The sequence below is a fragment of the Hemicordylus capensis genome, chromosome 9, assembly GCF_027244095.1.
Source record: "Hemicordylus capensis ecotype Gifberg chromosome 9, rHemCap1.1.pri, whole genome shotgun sequence".
NCBI classification, from domain to species: Eukaryota; Metazoa; Chordata; class Lepidosauria; order Squamata; family Cordylidae; genus Hemicordylus; species Hemicordylus capensis.
Window position 1 is genome coordinate 6493230 of NC_069665.1, and position 21412 is coordinate 6514641.

At 47.4% G+C, this 21412-nt stretch overlaps 2 protein-coding genes across 5 annotated transcripts; both read left to right on the forward strand.

The window, feature by feature from the left end:
- Positions 1 to 790: 790 nt before the first annotated feature.
- On the forward strand, positions 791 to 7960 carry LOC128334184 (F-box/LRR-repeat protein 8-like). 3 transcript variants are annotated; one of them, XM_053270549.1, is made up of 4 exons: positions 791 to 989; positions 3160 to 3370; positions 6739 to 6856; positions 6957 to 7085. In XM_053270549.1, exons 1-4 carry the CDS (start codon positions 932 to 934, stop codon positions 7056 to 7058), a joined length of 489 nt encoding a protein of 162 aa, XP_053126524.1. In that variant the 5' UTR covers positions 791 to 931; the 3' UTR covers positions 7059 to 7085. The 3 variants fall into 3 exon arrangements, with proteins under 3 accessions (XP_053126524.1, XP_053126525.1, XP_053126523.1); XM_053270550.1 differs by lacking the exon at positions 6739 to 6856 and having other exon boundaries at positions 793 to 989; positions 6957 to 7091; XM_053270548.1 differs by having other exon boundaries at positions 805 to 989; positions 6739 to 7960.
- Positions 7961 to 13583: 5623 nt separating this feature from the next.
- Positions 13584 to 19163, forward strand: LOC128334173 (F-box/LRR-repeat protein 8-like). 2 transcript variants are annotated; one of them, XM_053270517.1, is made up of 4 exons: positions 13584 to 13739; positions 14135 to 14337; positions 16537 to 16747; positions 17951 to 19163. In XM_053270517.1, the coding sequence occupies exons 3-4, from the start codon at positions 16554 to 16556 to the stop codon at positions 18897 to 18899; spliced, it is 1143 nt and encodes a 380-aa protein (XP_053126492.1). In that variant the 5' UTR covers positions 13584 to 13739; positions 14135 to 14337; positions 16537 to 16553; the 3' UTR covers positions 18900 to 19163. The 2 variants fall into 2 exon arrangements, with proteins under 2 accessions (XP_053126492.1, XP_053126493.1); XM_053270518.1 differs by lacking the exons at positions 13584 to 13739; positions 14135 to 14337 and adding an exon at positions 14502 to 14617.
- Positions 19164 to 21412: the final 2249 nt, after the last annotated feature.

Consider the following 21412-nt stretch of genomic DNA (forward strand, 5'->3'; position numbering starts at 1 on the left):
GCTGGAAATCTCCATGAATAACTTCAGTCAGGACTGGCAATCCCCCGGGGTGTATGCATATCTTCCTTCCTCTCAACTTTGCCCTGACTTCAGATCAGCTTGTCATTTCTCAACAGAAACCTTTGGAGACAGGTGTAAATTGGGCTTGACTTCACCTCCTGTGGACCATTGGAATGCTGTGCCTTTTATTTATGTATTTATTTATATCTCACTCTTCCTGCAGGGAGCCCAAAGCAGTGTTCAGAGATATGTTTGTCCCCACAACAAGCCTTTGAGGTAGCCTTGGCTGAAAGCCAAGGGATGGGCCCAGAGTCACCCAGTGAGTTTCATAGCCCAATGGGCATTTGAACTCGGGTCTCTCCACTCCTAGTCCAGCACTGTGACTAACCCCCACACCATTCCGGCGCTCTTTATCAGGAACAGGGGAAACAGCTGTGCCTCTGAGTGTGAGCAGAGCGCCTGACCTTGAAAACAGCTTGATCTCTGTCTCTTCTGCCCTTTAAAGCTTACGCGTCAAAACTTCACCGAGAGAAAAAGACACGGCTTTACATTACCAGCGCTCGGGTTGGAGGAGTGGAGAGCCAAACTGGCCAGCCTACCAACGCCGCCCCAAGACGGAACAACGCCGCCGCACACCCCATCAGTGTAGGATTAATACTTTTTTTTGAGAGAGAGAGAGAGAGAGAACGAACAATTGACACTGTTCACGCAGAAGCCAGCCCCTTTACCCCCCCCTCCTTATCCACCCCAGGTGTGTGTCCAGCATTTGTCTCTCCTTCCCCGGTCTGCCCCGGGGATGATTAGTAACTCTCCCAGGTGAGCAGTCCCAAAGCGCGCACCTGCGCACTGCAGGCTGGGCGCCCAAAGGCAGGTAGGTGCGCTCCACGGCCACGTGGAGACTCCCGGTAGAAAAGGCCCGCGGCTGCTGGTGATGGGCTGTTGCTGCTGCTGCTGCTTTTTCTGGCTGCTCTGGAGCGCACCAACTGGAGGTAAGGTGGGGCGAGGGGAAGCAGACAGCTCTCTCGCTGACGGAGGGATGGGGGTTGGCTTCGTGCTTGATCCGCGAGGATCTCTGGGCTGGCCCGGCCCAGACAGAGGCTGGTTTCAAAACTTTGTGCTGCGATCTCTTGAACACCTGTGCTCTCCATATTTCTTCCCTCCCGATTTCTAGCTGGTTAAGGGGATGGGGGCTGAATTTCTCTTGTGCCTGTTGACCTGCAGAAGTCTGCAAAGGAAGTGCCAACAACACCTACAGATCGGACTTGGGGTCCGATGATGATGAGCAGGACTCTACCTCCCATCGTTACCAGCCACAATGGCCTTGTCAAGGGGTGATGGGAGTTGTAGTCCAGCATCTGAGGATGTGAGGTTGGGAAGGACCCCTGGCTGCCAGCTCTGAAGCGGGCAACCTTGCTGTGGCCAGTGGGATGACCTAGTTTGTCTTGTGGCCATGAACATGAACTGTGCCTTTTGCTATGCAGCTTTGCATTTAGATGGGTTACTACATGTGAGTGCTGTAAGCCGTTCCCCCTAGGGGATGGGGCCATAGCTCAGTGTGAGGGAGCTGTGATGTTGGAGTGGGCCCTGGTACAAAAGTGGAATGTGAGCTCCTCTCCCGTCATCCAGCCTTCACTATCAGAGGTGCTGGGGAGACCAAAGAGCAAGCTATCCTCCAGCCAGTGGGGTCTGTCCCTTGGGTGGGGGGTCTAGGGACATTTCTCTCTCTCCCCCACCCCATGTTCAACTGTTGTTTTGCTTCTGGCTCAGCATCAGAGCATCTGCTTACATGTAGAAGGTCCCAGGTTCAGTCTCCTAGTAGAACTGGGAAGACAATTGCCTGAAACTTGGAGCTGGTCAGAGTAGACAGGACTGAGCTATAGGGAACAACAAGGATTTTGCAGAGTACAAGGCTGCTTCCTATGGGACTTCACAGCCTGGATCTCCCCAGGTAGGGCATTCCAAAGGAATGGTGCCACCACCACCAAAGACCAGCCTTTCCCTTCTCTGGGCTCTGCTTAGCTTTCCTCCAATGTTCTCTTAACATATTTCCACTGGGAGGGGTTGCTTCCACCCATTCCTAGGGCAGGAGGCAGAAATCTGGTGGGGAGATTAGTGGTAGGAATTAAGGGAGAACAGCTGAAACCCAAGTGCAGGCAGTAAGTAACCTAATAAGGAGTTAGTGTAATACAGTTAATTTCTTAATTGTAACAAACGAACACCACCTGGAGAGCCAAGCTTGAGAAGCCCTGCAAGATCACCCAGGTATCCTGGCTATTACCCCGCAACCAAAAAGCATCTTTCATGGTTAATTCTGTTCAACTCCATTATTGTACTGCAGAAAATCTGTGTGTTTGGCAGTAGACAGCAGGGGAATGACACACACAATTTTAAAATAGACTTTAATTTCCATAGGATGTAGTCTCTGACCCTGAACAGAAAGTCTTAGTATCCCTACACTATCACATAGTGGTCTAAAGTTCTTGGATTCAGAATTGTGAGTGTGGGTTCTGAGTTAAACATGGCATTCAATCCTTGAGATTGTGTGTTTTGGAAGAGTCCACCCCCCCGACCTCCACCCCACATAAAATTCCTTTGTTTCATGTCCAGTTAGAGCCATATTATGAAGGAAACTCCATTGGTGGGTCCCATTACTACAAGACTTGACAAGGAGTTTTCAGCTTGGAATGCTTATGGATATTAATATCATCCCTGAGATTTTCTTGGAGATGTTAATGATTTCCATGATAATTTGTGAGTTCTTAGAGACTCACAGCTTTCCCCCTCTTATTCAAGTAAGAAAGTAATCTTGGGATAGTCTATAGTGTGGATAATTAACAGTTCATTACATCATGGCTTTCCAGGGCTCTTGACTTCTACCTTACAGGATCCCATTCATAAGAGCACATAATCTTATGACTATGAAAATAGAGCCTGGAACAATACCGGCATAATTGTATCCTGGGTTTGGTCTGTATTTCCGAAGATGTTCCTTTGGGGCAGGCTTGTCTCTAGAGAGCCCTGGTGCATGGGACCTGGGGCACATCAGCCAGTGTGGGGTGCCCTTCCAGTTAATTTTAATGGCAGCAACAAGAGTGGGCAGTTTCTCTGCTTGCCGTGTCCTAAGATCAGCTCTGCTTTGGGGGCCATCTTGTTTTTCAGAAAGGATCAAGCCACACATGGAATTTACTGCCAGCTACTCCATGGAGATCTCCATACCCACCAAGGATGTCTGGAACTACATCCCAGGAGAACTTCTGATCCACATATTTTCCTACGTGTCTCTCGAAGGCAGACATGCAGCCTTCTCTGTCTGCCAGCCTTGGGCAGAGGCAGTTTCTACCCCTTCTGTCTGGAGTTCCACTGAGGCCAGGTAAGAACAAGCAATTTCTGCAAAGGCTGGTTTCAGAGTCAAATGGGTGGTTGGAAGCTGGCTGGGGTGGTCAGTACCATCTGGGGAGGGACGGATGCTCACTGTGATTTTGTACAAGGGCTTCACCCTTAGGGAGGAGGTTGGCCCCTCAGATGATGAGGGCATGAAAGGGATTATTAAGCAGTATAAGGAGATTGCAGAGAAGCTGAATGAGTTCTTTGCATCTGTCTTCACGGTGGAGGATACGGACCATATATCGTCTCTGGAATTGAGCGTTTCAGGTTTAGCGGCTGAGGAACTGGGCCAGTTTGAGGTGACAAGGGAAGATGTCCTAAACTGTCTTGAAACACTAAAAATTAACAAGTCCCCAGGGCCATACGGCACCCACCCAAGAGTTCAGAAGGAACTTAAATGTGAAATTTCAGATCTCCTAGCAATAATATATAATTTAGCCCTACAATCAGACTCTGTACCAGAGGATTGGAACTCTGGGTTTTGAAAAATAAAATTATGCAAGGAGTGGAGAGGGTGGACAGAGAGAAATTCCTCTCTCTCTCTCTGTCCTCCACAACATTAGAACCAGGGCTCATCCCATGAAATTGAAGGTTGGGAAATTTAGGACCGACAAGAGGAAGTACTTTTTCACACAGCACATAATTAATCTATGGAATTCTTTGCCATGGGGTGTGGTGATGGCCACTAGCTTGGATTGCTTTAGAAGGGACTTAGACAGATTCATGGTGGACAGGTCTATCAATGGCTACTTGTCTGGTGGCTGTGGGCCACCTCCAGCCTTAGAGGCACAATGCCTCTCAATACCAGTTGCAGGGGAGCAACAGCAGGAGAGAGGGCATGCACATAATTCTTGCCTGTGGGCTCCCCAGAAGCATCTGCTGGGCCACTGATGAAACAGGATGCTGGACTAGATAGGCCTTGGGCCTGATCCAGCAAGGTGATTCTTAGGTGGTATCTCTTGATGCCCCAAACCTATGGGCCTGGCTCATGGGCTAAGGTGTCTTGCAATTTCTGGGTTAGGTGGCAGTGTTCATTTTACAGTTAACAAATCCTGACTGAGGAATAGTGACTTATCCTGTGGATAAAATTTAGCAAGGCAAAGAGGAAATTAATTGCCAGCCAAGCCTCCTTATCTTGGATCTCAAACTAGGGAAGGTTGAGCTCAACTTGGACCAGTTTTAAACCAGCACTGGCACAGGCTATGGGATTGAGAGGGCCTTGAGTCATCTCCACTTAGGAATTGTTGGGGGATTGTGATTCAGATGATCCTCTTGGAGCTCTCGGTGGCTTTTGATGCCATTGACCCTGTTATCCTTCTGGATCATCTGAGAAGTTGGTAGTAGGAGGCACTGCTTTGCAATGGTTTTGCTCCTACCTGTTAGATTTCAGAGGGTGTAGCTTGGAGATTGTTGCTCTTCAAAGTGAGTCCTGCTGTATGGGGTCCCACCGGGTTCCATTCAATCTCCACTGCTCTTTAACATCTACATGAAACCACTGGGAAAGATCCTTAGAAGATTTGATGCAGGATGTTATCAGTATGCTGTTGACACTCATATCTCTCTCCATGTCAACTTCATCAATAAGTGGCTTATGTTCTTTAAATGTCTGCCTGATGTTGGTAATGGGCTGGATGAGGGAGAACAAAGTGAAAGTGAATCAAAACAAGATGGAGGTAGTTATTTTGGCAGGTTGGAATGTAGAAAGTTCTCCCTATGCTGGTTGGGGTTATGCTCCCCCCAAACAGGACGAATTTAGTCTTTGACCCAAACCTCTCCCTGATATCTCAGGCTGAGGCAGTGGCCAGGAGTGCTTTTTATCAGCTTCGACTGATATGCCAGCTTGACCCATTTCTGGTCTTAAAACAGCAGTGCATGTGCTGCAAACATCCAGGCTTGACTACTGCAATGTCCTCTACATTGGGCTTCTGTTGTATGTAGCCTGGAAATTGTAGCTGGTGAAGAAAGTAGCAGCCTGGTTGGACTCTGGGGTTGAAGGTATTTAAGAGAGAACCTTCTTCCTCATGAACCCTAACCAACATTAAGATCATACTGAAGGTGTGGTTGCAGTTTCCACCAGCTCATTTGGCAACCCAAAACGGGGCCTTTTCTAGGGTTGCCCCGGCCCTTGGAACACATGTCCATACAAAATTAGAGATCCCCAATTCTTGCTGCCTTTAAATCATGCCTGTTGAATCAGGATTTTAGATTTCAAGCTTAACTGATAGTTATTTTTAAATTGTTTAAATTGATTTATTCTTCTAATTGTGGTGTGTGTGTTACATTTGTATATGGGGTAGTATAAAAATGTGCTAAATAACAGGTTCTCAAACTTAGGTTCCCCAGATGATGGACTACAACTCCCATCATCACCAGCTACAACAGTCTTTGGCTCTGATGGTGAGAGTTGGAGTCGAATAACATCTGGGGGCCTGAGCTTAGGAACCCTTCCAGTGGGTGCTCCAGAAAATGCTCGCGGGAGCACAGAGGGGCAAACCACAGTTCTGGGTGTCTGGGCTGTGTCCCACATCTTAGAGCTCTCAAATGGAAATGGGGCTACTTCTCTGAGGTATCACTTGCCCACTCCTGCCTCCCCTCTGGAGCCAGACTTGAACCCCTGGTCCAGCACCTTGAAGTAAGAGGCACGATCCCAGAAAGACATCTCTTGCAGCCCTTTTGTTCATGTCATGGAATGTTAGAATTGAGGAGGAGGTCAGGGAAATGTGGAGCCCTCCTAGTCTGACCTCTGTTCTGGGCAGGAAGTGTTGCTTTGAGGCTATCAGTATTTTAGGGCAGGAAGGAGGTATCTCAGTGAGGACACATAAGCACAAACTGGATGGGCTTGCAGAGCCATTGGGTTTGCGGGATAATGCCTGAATGTAAAACAAATGCAATTACATAATAATTGCATCAGTCCAGGCAGGGGTGTAGAAAGTTTGGAGTGGGCCCAGAGACAAGATTTTAAAATGCCCCCTCCCCCACTGAAGCTCAGCTCATGAAGTAAAGAAATATACACACACCCTATGTGCCACAATAGAACATCATCCTAAATTTTTTTTTTTAAGGTTTTGTACATTGTGGACGATACAAGTCATTTAATGGTACTAGAGAAAGACATGCTGTTCTGGTAGCTCCAGGTCTTACAACTCACATCAGTTTCGGAGGATGAACACAACTGAAGGAAGCCTGGGCGGGTGCACGGCTGGGGGAGTCAGTCATGTGACTTGCCTCTGGGGGGTCCCCCAAGGCAGTGGGCCCCCAGACAACTGTCTCCCCTTGCCCAATTATAGTTACGCCCCTGATTCCAGGGGACATACTAAAGCTTAGCTGACTTTCTGTACCCTAATGTGCCTTCAGTTTCAACACAGTGGCTGCGTGTAAGGGCGACCTGTTGGAGAGGCTGTTCCAGTTCCTGGAGCATATTGAACACCTGAAGATTGTGGTTGATCAGACGCTATATCTCTATCGCAGCCAGGTCAACAAAATTTTAAGTGTGCTGGTTTGGAAGAGCCACAATGTGAGGGCACTCTGTATTGTGTGCCGTGGAGATAATCTTTATTTCTACTCTTGCCCAGACATCTTGCAGAGCTTCAGAAGATTCATTAAGTTCACAAGGAAGATGGATCTTCAGTATATTGACTTGCAAAAAACTTCTTTTAATCTGGAGGACCATGTGATCCTATGGATTGCATACCGCAACCCCAATTTGCACACCTTGTTAATCAACAACCAGCGTTCTGATCTAACAATCCTCAGTCCAAATACCATCTTGTGGGTTCTGAGATGTTGTCCTAAACTATCAACATTGGGGATCCATCTTGCTTCCTTCTCTGAAGATGTATTTCACGTGCTGTTGAACCCAAGCAGAGGACCCCTAAAGTTCTTGGGCATCTTCTGTGCGGGCAAAGTAAGCCCCATCCCTGAAGAGGTTTGGTCTGCTCTGACTGAGAGACACCCAAAACTCCGGGTAGGGTTGGAGTTTGGACCCCTGGTCCATACCGTGATAATATCTCGCTTTTTAAAGCCCAATATTCCTGTGTCCGCTCTGCGCTTCAACGGCTGCATATGTATGGTGAACCACATTCGGTATATTACTGACACCTATTTCAGGACTTTGGAGAAACTGGTCTTTTATACTTCCGCCTCTGAGAATCTCAACCAGGCGCTCATAGAGCTGGCATTGGGCAGTGAGAATCTGAAGGAGATCTATTGTTCCTGTCCAGTTAGCCCAGCTGTGATCAATGCTTTCCTCGCTCATTGCCCCCGTCTGATCAGATGCACTCTAAAAAAGAACCCTCTCTACTAATTACTGAGCTGGCAGTGAAAACAGCACAGAGTTGAAATAGGCTGACATTCTGCTCTTGGATACAGACGCATCCATAAAGTAACTCTGGTACAGGGAGAGTTGAGTGTCAGTGTTGGGTTCTTAACGTACAATTTGACCGAAGCCAGGTACTTGGACTTTACAGGACAGTATGCAGGTCTCTTTGCTTTGGAGACTGGTGGTTAAAATATTTTATGGAATAAGCATTTTAAACATTTAATACTGTAATAAAGGTTTGCATATACATTTTTACAAGTCTGCTTATTATTCCTTAAGGTAACCAAAGCTTAAGCAGAATAGTTGACTTGCAGCAGAAGTTTTCACCTGAGATATTTCCAAGGTGTTGGGATGTATGGGGGAATTTAGGGTGGAAGGAAACTCCCTTGCAGTTGGCTGTTAAGGGGTTTGGACCAACCTAGGCTATGTGAATTATTTCCTTCCTGAGTTCTAGCAACCTTCAGAGGGATTCAGAGGGTCTGCCCTAGATTATCTACCTTAGAGGTGTATTACACTAGCTTGTCTGAAGATGTCTTTCTGGAACTGGTAGAACCAGACAGAGGACCCTTCGAGGGCTTGGGCAATCCCTGTTGTTACTGAGAAGCTCTGGCCCTAGTGAATAAGAAACACTCAATGCTCCACATAGAACTGGGTTTACTTTTGACCACTCCGTCCCTGCCTGAAAGATTCACTGTTACTGTGTGGTTATGGTTGGCCCAACAGTGTATGTTTTCCTTTTGTGTCACACAGCTCTGGAGAGATGCACACTAAAGATATCCACAGAACACCACACTTTGCAACCAGCAATGGTCCAGTAACTTAGAATGTAACTTAAAGGCATGTTTGCACTTATTGTCTCCAATCGAAACTCTAGAAAAGCAGTCTCTGCTCCCGTCTATCATCAAAAATTGAGGTGAGAGGGCATGGTAGTCTGCAAGCCCCAATTGTCTGCAGAGGCTGTGGGCATCTTCTAACACTATTCATTCTACCGAAATAGCATGCATAGTAAATTTGCAGCTTAGAAACTTCTTTGGGGCATAAAGTTTTGGAATTGAGAACAGTTAAAATATGATGATATTTATAATTTTCTTCTAATTTTTAAAAAGCCTTTCTCCAAGCATATCTCATTGCAAAAAGACTTTTTCACACAAAGAAGTTAATTCTCCAAGACAGAAACTGCAAAATATATTTTCAGCTGCGGTATGTCAAAAGAAGGGTGTGTGTATGGGAAGGAATATGGTGTGACCTCCTGCTCCTGTGTGGTTAACAGGCAAGAATTTTCATCACCTGTTGGTGGGTTAGTGTCAGTGAATTAATGGTGCCCCAAGAAACACCAGGCCCAGCCACACTTTCCCACTAATCCTTTTTAAAACACGGGAAGCTGCTGTACTCCAAGTCAGACCACGGGTCCATCCATCCAGCTCAGTATTGCCTACCTACACTGACTGGCAGGGGTTTCTCCCAAGTTTGAGCTAGGAGCCTTTCTCAGCCCTTTGTGGAGAAGCTGCCAGGGATCAAACCTGGAGGTTTTTCAGACAGTGACTTCACTTTGCAAGGGTGTGGTGTGTGTCCACATATTGGCCAGTTCGATGTACCCTGAAGTCTGTGCAATATTTCAGAGAGTACTTCATGCACAATTCAGGTTTCTCCCTCTGTATTCGAATCTAGCCCTATCTATGTCCAGGGTGGTTGTTGTTTTTAAAAAAATCTCTTTTTTGCATTATGCCCCAAAGGGCTCCAGCCCTTTCTGGAGCTTCTGCCAAGGATTGGACCTGGGACCTTCTGTGTGCAAAGCAGATACTCTACCCACTGACCTACAGACCAATCCTCAACTAAAAAGTGTTGTAGAAGGGCATCTAGTTCTCCTTCTGTGAATCCTTTCTTTCCATCTCTTTTGTGCTTCTTGGGACATAGAACTCTGCTTTCTACCGCGTCAGACCCTTGGTCCATCTAACTTAGTATTGTCTTCACAGACTGGCAGCGGCTCCTGCAAGGTTGCAGGCAGGAGTCTCTCTCAGCCCTATCAGAGATGCTGCCAGGGAGGGAACTTGGAACCTTCTGCCTGCAAGCAATCAATCAATCATGTTTATTTATCGTCATAGACCAAAATTTACATACATAATAATACACATAATATAGTAGTAATATATACATAATATAATCAGGAGCATGGACTCTGCCTGCAAGCATAAAGATGTTCTTCCCAGAGCAGCCTCATCCCCTGGGTGGGTGGGTGGTATCTTCCAGTGCTCATGCATGTACAGTGGGTATAGGAAAGAATCACCCCCTTTGATAGACCTTAAATTCTGGTTCCCTTACATCCTAAAATGAAAACACAAAATTCCCTTCACCAGCTGTACTTATCCAATGCAACCTATAACATCCAACTGAAAAACATCACAATTACAGTCCAGAAAAAGTGTCAGAAATAAAAAACAAGAATTACTGAGATTGAAAAAGGATCCCCCCCCCAATGTCAATATTTTGTTGAACCACCTTTTGCTTTAATAACAGCCTTGAGTCTGTTGGGATACTTCTCTATCAACCTTGCACATCTAGACGGAGCAATATTTGCCCACTCCTCCATACAGAACTGTTCAAGTTCGGTCACATTGGATGGTAGGTGTTGGTGGACTGCTATCCTCCCTGGATCCAGTCGGCCCTCCAAACTGGATGGAAGAGCAAGGAGGAAACTGGTAAGAGAGGTTACCAAGAGGCCAATGGCCACTCTGAAGGAGTTAAAGGACTTCATGGCAAAGAGTGGTTGTTCTGTGCATGTGACAACAATTTCACGAGCGCTCCACAGATGTGGCTTGTTCGGGAGGGTCGCAAGGAGAAAGCCACTTCTCAAGAAAGGCCACATTAAAGCTCGTTTGAGCTTTGCCAGAAGGCACCTTGAAGATTCTAATGCCAAATGGAAAAAGGTCTTATGGTCAGATGAGACCAAGATTGAACTATTTGGCCTCAACACCAAACAGTACACCTGGTGTAAATCCAACGCAGCTCACCATCCACAACACACCATACCTACAGTGAAGCATGTAGTGGCAGCATCCTGTTGTGGGGGTGTTTCTCTGCCTCAGGGACTGGGGCTCTCGTTAGGGTAGAAGGAAAAATGGATGGGGCAAAATACCGTCAGATTCTGGAAGAAAACCTGCTACCCTCTGCCAGACAGTTGAGGATGGGCAGAAGATTCACCTTTCAACATGACAACAATCTGAAGCACACAGCAAAATTGACCACACAGTGGCTGAAGGAGAAAAAAGTGAACGTCCTCATGTGGCCCAGTCAGAGCCCAGACCTAATTCCCATAGGAAATCTGTGGAGAGATTTGAAGAGAGCAGTCCACCAACACCTACCATCCAATGTCACCGAACTTGAACAGTTCTGTATGGAGGAGTGGGCAAATATTGCTCCGTCTAGATGTGCAAGGTTGATAGAGAAGTATCCCAACAGACTCAAGGCTGTTATTAAAGCAAAAGGTGGTTCAACAAAATATTGACATTGGGGGGGGGGTTGATCCTTTTTCAATCTCAGTAATTCTTGTTTTTTATTTCTGATACTTTTTCTGGACTGTAATTGTGATGTTTTTCAGTTGGATGTTATAGGTTGCATTGGATAAGTACAGCTGGTGAAGGGAATTTTCTTTGTGTTTTCATTTCAGGATGTAAGGGAACCAGAATTTAAGGTCTATCAAAGGGGGTGATTCTTTCCTATACCCACTGTTGTCTCCCATTCAAATGTAAACCAGTGTGAGCCCTGTTTAGTAAAGGGGACAATTCATGCTTGCCACCACAAAGCCAGCTCTCTTCCCAAGCACTATTTGGTGGGTGCTGGCAGGGGTAGAGTGAGGTTGCAGATGCTCCGGGATTGGTCTGGAATCAGCATCAATCCCCAGGTGACTTGAATACAACCCTGGAGATTAATATTGGACACAAATATCCTGAGGCTGGGTATCTCCAAGAATAACTTCAGTCAGGATGGGCAATCCCCTGGGTGTATGCACCTCTTCCTCTCTGTGCCTTTTATTTATGTATTTATTTATATCTCACTCTTCCTGCAGGGAGCCCAAAGTAGTGTTCAGAGATATGTTTGTCCCCACAACAAGCCTTTGAGGTAGCCTAGGTGGAGGGCTGAGTGACTGGCCCAGAGTCACCCAATGAGTTTCATGGCCCATGGGGATTTGAACTCGGTTCTCTCTGGTCCAACACTGTGACTAGTCATCACACCATTCTGGCTCTTTGTATCAGGAACAGGGGAAATAGCAGTGTTTCTGAGCATAAACAGAGTGCCTGACCTTGAAAACAGCTTGATCTCTGTGTCTGCCCATTGAGATTAGACATCAAAGCTTTAAGGAGAGAAAAGACTTGCCTTTAAACTGCAAGCCTTTGGTGGTGGGAGGAGTGGAGAACCAAACTGACCAGACTAACACCGCTCTAAGAGGGGATACCACCAACCCACACCCCTTCCATGTAGAGATGAGTCCTTTTTTTTGAGGCAGAGAGAGAGGAAGGGAGAGAACGAGCAATTTACAGTGTTTGAGCAGAATATGAATATGACGAATATCTTTACTGATACGTTGTATTTTAACTAATTGTCTTAATTTTATTTGCTGATTATTTGTTCTGGTCGGTGACCGTAACAAATAACAATAAAGGCTGACTGACTGACAGCGTGGTGTAGTGGTTAGAGTGCTGGACTAGGACCGGGGAGACCCGAGTTCAAATCCCCATTCAGCCATGAGACTTGCTGGGTGACTCTGGGCCAGTCACTTCTCTCTCAGCCGAACCTACTTCACGGGATTGTTGTGAAATAAAAACTTAAGTATGTAGTGCACCGCTCTGGGCTCCTTGGAGGAAGAGCGGGATATAAAATGTAATAATAATATATACCGCTGCACTCCTATTCTGCACTCTTACCGCTGAGCTGTTATTGCCCAGTAAATGGGGAAATGAAATCCAAGATAAAGTTGGATCATGGAGAGAACAGCAAACAACTTTCGACACGAGACGATTTCTAAAGCAAAAGTATGTGGAATCACGGATGAATCTGAAGCAGTGAAAAGACTCCCTTTAGCAGTCGCAGATAAAGAATTTACTTTTAAGCCAGGACAATGGGTAGCCTTCTTTATACCCGCAGCAGGGTTTTGGGTTTGGTGTTGTGTTTTTTTGGTGTTTGGGGTTGTGTGTGTGTGTGTGTGTGTGTGTTTTTACCGCTTTTCAACAAAATGTTCCCAGAGTGGTTTCCATAGATATAAATGGATAAAATAAAATGGCTCCTCCCAGTCCCCAAAGGGCTCCCAGTCTAAAATGCAGTACTGCTGTGTGAAGGAGAGTTGTTGAGAAGAGCGGGGGGGGGGGAGTCACGGGCTTAGGCGATGCTTCTGAGTTCTGCTTCCCGGGTACCATAATTCAGCAGCGGCTTTTCCGAACCAACTGGGGCGCCAAAGGAGCTGCAGCTGCCTCTGCTTCCCGGCAGCGGCTTAAGTTACTCCCCTCTCTCTCGTCCCACCCATGAGCAGCGCCGCCCGCAAGCCGGCCATCCGTCAGGCAGAGCTGCGTGCGCAGCTCTACCTGGCGGATGGCCAGCCCGCAGGCTGCGGGGGGCCCCCGGGCGGGGTGGGAGAGAAAGAGACCCACCCAAGCAGTCCCCTTAGGTGCCCCCCTCTCGCGACTCGTTAGGCTGAGCTGTGACTGCCATAATTGTAGTCAAGTCGTTTAAGGCGCAGTCACCTTAAGTGGCGCGGCAGGGCACTGCTTGACTAACGAGCAGGAGGTTGCCAGCTCGAATCCTCGCGGGTACTATATTGGGCAGCAGCGCTATAGAAAAAATAGCCGGAAGGCATCATCTCAGACTGCGCGGGAGGAGGCAATGGGAAACCCCTCCTGCATTCTGCCAAAGACAGCCACAGGGCTCTGCGGGGGCCAGGAGTCGACACCGGCTCCAGGGCACACTTTACCTTTGGTTGAATGTGCATGATTCCTGCTGCCCAGAGTGACTGTTGTGCAGCAAATCCCTCCACTCCACGATCCTGTCGGTGAGTAGGGTGGTTGTCCTCCTCCCTAGACTTCTTTTTAGCAAAACTAGATGATCTTGTAAATTCGTTTTAAAGGAATAAGCACCACCCAACATTCTAAAAAGGGAAACCGAAAAACAACCCCGGCGCCCGCCACAAGTAGCAGGTGTTTGCGCAAGCAGCGGTCCCACAAGTTAATGGGAGAAACCGCGGTGACCCGGCTTGCCCAGCTGCCGCTTGGAAAGAGCAGCGCCGCTGACTCGCTGTGTCCACACTGGCCGCGGTGCCAATAGCCTGTCTGTCCAGACACCATGTTGTATTGTGTGAACAACTGTACCCGTGTACAGAAGCCAGTCCCTTAACGTCCCCTCCTTACCCACTCCAGGTGTGTCCAGCATTTGCCTTTCTTTCCCCAGGTCTGTCCCGGGGACGAAAGAGTTAACTCCCCAAGGTGAGCAGCCTCGGGGCGCGCACCTGAGCACTGCAGGCTGGGCGGGCGCGCAATGGCAGGCAGGTGCGCCCCGCGGCCACGTGGACCCGCCTTCCCGCAGAAAAGGCCCGCGGCGCGGGTGCTGATCCTGGGCGTCTTCCTGTCTGTTTTGCGGAGCGCCAGCTGGAGGTAATGAAGGAAAAAAGCTCTCTTCTTGCTGATGGAGGGATTTCCTGGTGCTCGAGGATCCCCTGGGCTCGCCCAGGCGGAGGCTGGTTTCAAAACTTGGGTGGGCGTAGTTGGGTTTGTGCTGTGATCTCCCGAGCACCTGAGCTCCCCGCCATCCGTCCATCTTCCTTCCTTCCTTCCCGGTTTCTGGCTGGTTAAGTGGGTGGGGGCTTGATTTCTCCTGTGGCTGTTGACCCGCAGAAGTCTGCAAAAGAAGTGCCAACAAGACCTGCAGATCAAAGTCAGGGTCTTCACATGATGATGGGTTCTCTCTCTCACCATTGCCAGCCACAATGACTTTGTCAAGGGGTGATGGGAGTTGTAGTCCAGGATATGAGGACTTGAGGTTGGGGAGGACTGCTGGCTGCCAGCTCTGAAGGGGCCACCTTGTGGGGTGACCTAGTGGGATAATGTGGTCTTGAGGTCTTGAGCCTGTATTGTGCCTTATGCTAATTGGGGTCTGCCATGCTTTGCATTTGGATGGGTGACTACAGTTGAGCGCTGTAAGATTCCCCCTAGGGGGATGGAGCCATAGCTCAGCACAGGGGAGTTGTGATGTTTGAGTGGGCCCGGGTACAACAATTGAGATGAGCTCCTGCCTGCTTCATCCAGCCTTCTTCATCAGAGGTGCCAGAGAGACCAAAGAGCAAGCTATCCCCCAGTCAGTAGGGCCTGTCCCTTGTGGGGTCTGGGGACTTTTCACCCCCATGTTCAATTGCTGCTTTATCCAAGGTTCAGCAGTAGAGCATCTGCTTACATGTAGAAGGTCCCAGTTTCTGTCTCCTGGTAGGACAGGGAAGACAATTGCCTGAAACTTGGAGAGCTGTTGCTAGTCAGAGTAGACAGTACTGAGCTATAGGGAACAACAAGGATTTTGCAGAGTACAAGGCTGCTTCCTATGGGACTTCACAGCCTGGATCTCCCCAGGTAGGGCATTCCAAAGGAATGGTGCCACCACCACCACCAAAGACCAGCCTTTCCCTTCTCTGGGCTCTGCTTAGCTTTCCTCCAATGTTCTCTTAACATATTTCCACTGGGAGGGGTTGCTTCTACCCATTCCTAGGGCAGGAGGCAGAAATCTGGTGGGGAGAGGAAGGATGGGAGATTAGTGGTAGGAATTAAGGGAGAACAGCTGAAACCCAAGTGCAGGCAGTAACCTAATAAGGAGTTGGTGTAATACAGTTAATTGTAGCAAGCGAACACCACCTGCAGTAGAGCCAAGCTTGAGAAGTCCTGCAAGAAGGAATGATCACCCAGGCATCCTGGCTATTACTCCAAATAACCATTAAAAAAACAAAACAATTCACCTGTTAACTCTGGTCAGCTCCATTATTGTACTGCAGAAACTCTGTGGGTTTAGCAGTAGACAACAACACACACAATTTTTAAATAGACTTTAATTTCCATAGGATGTAGTCTCTGACCCTGAACAGAAAGTCTTAGCATCCCTACACTATCACATAGTGGTCTAAAGTTCTTGGATTCAGAATTTTGAGTGTGGGTTCTGAGTTCAACATGAGATTGTGTGTTTTGGAAGATTCCCCCCCACACACCACCCCAAATAAAATTCCTTCATTTCATGTCCAGTTAGAACCAGATTATGAAGGAAACTCCATTGGTGGGTCCCATTTGACAAGGAAACTCCTTGAAAAGGAGTTTTCAACATGGAATGCTTATGGATATTATTACGAATATCATCCCTGAGCTTTTCTTGGAGATGTTAATGATTTCCATGATAATTTGGGAGTTCTTAGAGACTCACAGCTTTCCCCCTCTTATTCAAGTAAGAAAGTAATCTTGGGATAGTCTATAGTGTGGATAATTAACAGTTCATTACATCCTGGCTTGCCAGGGCCCTTGATTTCTACCTTATGCAATCCCATTCACAGGAGCACATAATCCTGTGACTATGAAAACAGAACCCTGAACAATACCAACTTAATTTTATCCTGGGCTGGGTCTGTATTTCTGATGATGTTTCCTTTGGGGCAGGGGTGTCTCTAGAGAGCCCTGGTGCGGTCTGGGGCCTGGGGCATATCAGCCAGTGTGGGAAGCTGTGCCCTTCCAGTTAATTTTGATGGCAGCAAGGAGAGTGGGCTGTTTCCCGGCTTGCCCTGCCCTAAGATCAGCTCTGCTTTGGGGCCCATCTTGTTTTTTTAGAGAAGATCAAGCCACACATGGAATTTACAGCCAGCTGCTCCATGGAGATCTCCACACCCACCAAGGATGTCTGGAACTACATCCCAGTAGAACTTCTGATCCACATATTTTCCTACTTGCCTCTCAAAGGCAGAAATACAGCCTTCTCCGTCTGCCAGCGCTGGGCTGAGACAGTTTCTTCCCCTTCTGTTTGGAGTTTCACTGAGATCAGGTAAGAAAAAGTAGTCTCTGCAAAGGCTGGCTTCAGAGTCAAATGCTTGGAAGCCAGCTTGGGTTGTTGGTATCACCTTGGGAGGGATGGATGCTCCCTGTGATTTTGGACAAGGGCATCGCCCCTAGAGATGGTGAAGAGGTGATCTCATTGCTCGCCTTTCAGTCTTCAAAGTATTATCATGCTCGGATTGTCCTGACCATTGGCCCTGCAGTGGCCAAATTTGCAGTGGTGTTTTATCAGCTATTAAAAGCACAAAAACTACAATAAAGCTATATTGATGATGATGTCAGGGGAATGGAAATGAAGGTTGGCAGGAATGTCCTCCCAGAGATTACTCCACGGAGAGAGCAGAAGGACTTGTCCATTCATACCTGACCCTATCCCTTTCCTCTGTGCGAAAACTGACTGCAATTTTATCCTAGTCATTTCCAGGTAGGGATAAAGGAGGGGTGATAACAGAGAGAAAGATGCAGGGACCTCAGAGCTATCACCTGATGTTTCACCTCTGGGGCCGTATATGATGCCAAAAACCACTCGGAGGGTTTGTCCCCAAAGTGGTACTGATGCCCAAAACTTGTGGGCCTGGCTCATGGACTAAGGTGTATTGCTGTGCATTTTGCAGATAAGGAATCCTGGCTGAGGAATAGTGACCTATCCAAGGACATGCAGTGGGCGAAAATTAGCAAGGCAAAGCACAAATTGTCAGCCAAGCTTCCTTAACTTGGTTCTCAAACTAGGGATGTTTGAGCTCCACTTGGACCAGTTTTAAAACAACATTGGCCCAGGCTATGTTGAGAGGGCCTTGGTTGGCCTGTTGGATCATCTCCAGTTAGGAATCTACAGGGGGAACGTGACTCAGTTGGTCCTCCTGGATCTCTCAGTGACTTTAGATACCATTGCCCATGGTAACCTTCTGGATTGTCTGAGTAGTTGCCTCTCCTCCAGAGCCATTCTTGAACCCCGGATCTAGAGTAAGAGGCAGGATCCCAGAAAGACATCTCTAACAGCTCGTCTGTTCACTTCATGGAATGTTAAAGTTGGGAGGGACAGTGGAGGTCTTCTTGTATGACCTGTGTTCAGTGCAGGAAGTGTCTTTCAGTATTTCAGGGCAGTTAAAATGAATGCAAATAAATAATAACTGCAGCATTCCAGGGGACATACTAAAGTTTAGCTGACTTTCTGTACCTAATGTGCCTTCAGTTTCAACACAGTGGATGCATGTAAGGGAGACCTGTTGGTGAGACTGTACCAGTTCCTGCAGCATATTGAACACCTGAAGATTGTGGTTGATCAGACGCAACATCTCTATCGTATCCAGGTCAACAAGATTTTAGATGTGCTGTTTTGGAGGGGCCAAAATGTGAGAGCACTCTGTATTGTGTGCTGTGGAGATAATCTTTATTTCTATTCTTGCCCAGACATCTTGCAGAGCTTCAGCGGACTTATTAAGTCAGCAGAACAGACAGATTTTCAGTATATTAACTTGCGAAAAACTTCTTTTAATCTGAACAATGACTTGGTCCTATGGATTGTATACCGCAACTCCAATTTGCACACCTTGTTATTCAACTACCACCGCTCTGATCTAACTATCCTCAGTCCAGATACCATCTTTTCGGTTCTGAGGTGTTGTCCTGGACTAGCTGTATTGGGGATCCATCTTGCATCCTTCTCTGAAGATGTATTTCACGTACTGTTGAACCCAAGCAGAGGACCCCTAAAATTCTTGGGCATCTTCTGTGACGGCGAAGTAAGCCCCATCCCTGAAGAGGTTTGGTCTACTCTGACTGAGAGACACCCACAACTCCGGGTAGGGTTGGAGTTTGGACCCCTGGTCCATACTGTGATAATATCTCGCTTTTTAAAGCCCAATATTCCTGTGTCCGCTTTGCACTTCAACGGCTGCATATGTATGGTGAACCACATTCGGTATATTACTGACACCTATTTCAGGACTTTGGAGAAACTGGTCTTTTATACTTCCGCCTCTGAGAATCTCAACCAGGCGCTCATAGAGCTGGCATTGGGCAGTGAGAATCTGAAGGAGATCTATTGTTCCTGTCCAGTTAGCCCAGCTGTGATCAATGCTTTCCTCGTTCATTGCCCCCGTCTGATCCGATACACTCTAAAAAAGAACCCTCTCTACTAATTACTGAGCTGGCAGTGCAAACAGCACAGAGTTGAAATAGGCTGACATTCTGCTCTTGGATACAGACGCATCCATAAAGTAACTCTGGTACAGGGAGAGTTGAGTGTCAGTGTTGGGTTCTTAACGTACAATTTGACTGAAGCCAAGTACTTGGACTTTACAGGACAGTATGCTGGTCTCTTTGCTTTGGAGACTGGTGGTTAAAATGTTTGATAGAGTATGCATTTTAAACATTTAATATTGTATTAAAGGTTTGCATATACATTTTTACAAGTCTGCTTATTATTCCTTAAGGTAACCAAAGCTTAAGCAGAATAGTTGACTTGCAGCAGAAGTTTTCACCTGAGATATTTCCAAGGTGTTGGGATGTGTGGTGGAATTTTAGGGTGGAAGGAAGCTCCCTTGCAGTTGGCTGTTAAGGGGTTTGGACCAGCCTAGGCTATGTGAATTATTTCCTTCCTGAGTTCTAGCAACCTTCAGAGGGATTCAGAGGGTCTGCCTTAGATTATCTATTTTAGGGGTGTATTACACTAGCTCTCTTTCTAGGTGATGTCTTTCTGGAACTGGTTTATTGTGCAACAGATATTCTTAGCTGTGGTAAGTCAAAGTTATGGGAAGGAATGACTTAATGGGACCCCAAGAAACACCAGGTCTAGCAAGATGTTCCAACTAGTTCTCTAATCCAGGGATTCCTAACCATGGCTGTGGCTATTGTGGCTGGGGCTAATGGGTGTTGTAGTTCAACAACATCTGACGTTGCAAGGTTGGCAATCCCCAATCTAATCATCTGCCCCTTTTCATTCAGAAGCACCAAACGTTGGTCCATCTAGCTCCGTATTGTCTACGCTGACTGGTAGTTGGGGGCAGAAACACCATTGGGCGAATGGGTTCAAAGAACCCGGGCCACCGCTAATCGAGGCCATGCCTCGTGGCCTCGACATGCCCCCAGCATCAGACATGGGAGGGGGGCGCGTTCTTTTGCTCCCAAATGGGGCTGTGCGGCTCCGTTTGGAAACAAAATTGGCCCGTGTTGTATTGGCAACATGGGCTGGAGAGTCTTTTCCTGCCTTTAAAGGCAGGGAGAGCCACTCCTGGCCTCGCTGCCAGCTCAGCGGGGCCGATTTCCCTCGAAACGGGGCCACACGGCCTTGTGTGGGAGAGAGATCAGCCTGCGCTGTGTTCACAGCATGGTCGGAACGGCTCTCCCTGCCTTTAAAGGCAGTTAGAGTTGCTCTGCTGCCCAACGCAGCGTGGGCCAATCTCCCTTCAAAATGGGGCCACATGGCTCTGTTTGGGAGGGAGATCACGCCCCACAGGTGACATCAGCTGTGGGGGCGGCCCCCTGCGCCTGACATCAGCTGCGGGGGGCGTGGCCAGGGGGCCGTGGCGGTGACCAAACACGGGCCGCCACCAGCCTCGCTCCGCGCCTGCTTGTAGTGATTCTTCAGGGTTCCAGGCAGGAGTCTCTCCCAGCCCTACCTGGAGATGCTGCCAGGGATTGAACCTGGGACCTTCGGCATGCCAAGCAGATTGTCTGCCACTGAGCTATGGCCCCACCCCCAAAGGGGACTATCTTACAGCAGGCCATGCTCTCATGTAGTCACCCAGCCGAATGCAAATTGGGGGAAATCCTGCTTAACCCAGGGGACAGTTCATGTTTCCTAATGCAAGAGAAGCTCTCCACCGCCTCCCACAATAAAGCAGATTTACAATTATCCATCACTCCTCAATTCCATTCCATGCATTCATCCATGGATGGTCCAATCTGAAGCACATCTATGCCTGCAGGGGGTCTCCAACCTTGTGTCCCCAGATGTTGTAGGACTAGAACAGCGGTCACTCCAAGCCTTGTTGGTCAACCATAGCAGCTGGCAATCGTGGGAGTTCTAGTCCCACACCATCTGGGGACACAAAGTTAGGAATTCCTGAACTAGGGAGCAGACTAGAATTGAAGTGTTTAAAAGGGTTTTCATTCTACACCTGTGAATCCTTTATTCTCACCTCTTTCTTATGCTTCTTGGCGGGTGCTGGGGTGGCCAATCCGTCAGGGTGGGCCTGAGTCTCCTCTGCATCAATCTCCAAGTTGCTCTTGAATGCAACCCTGGAGATTTTATTGGCTTAATAGGGCAGAACCTTTGGAGCCAGGTGGTGTATAAATAAAATGAATGAATAAATTTAATAGTTATAATACTACTAATAATTAATTTTTAAAAATGTTGAACAAAGGAATGCAGGGGAGAGTGGTGAGGATCTCCAGGAATAACTTCAGTCAGAATATATATATATATATATATATATATATATATATATATATATATATGATGAATATGTATATACCGCTTCTCAACAAAGGTTCCCAAAGCGGTTTAAATCAATATAAATAAATAAAATGGTTCCCTGCCCCCAAAGAGCTCACATTCTAAAAAAGAAAAAAATAAGATAGACACCAGCAGCAACCACTGGAAGGATGTTGTGCTGGGGATGGATAGGGCCAGTTGCTCTCCCACTGTTAA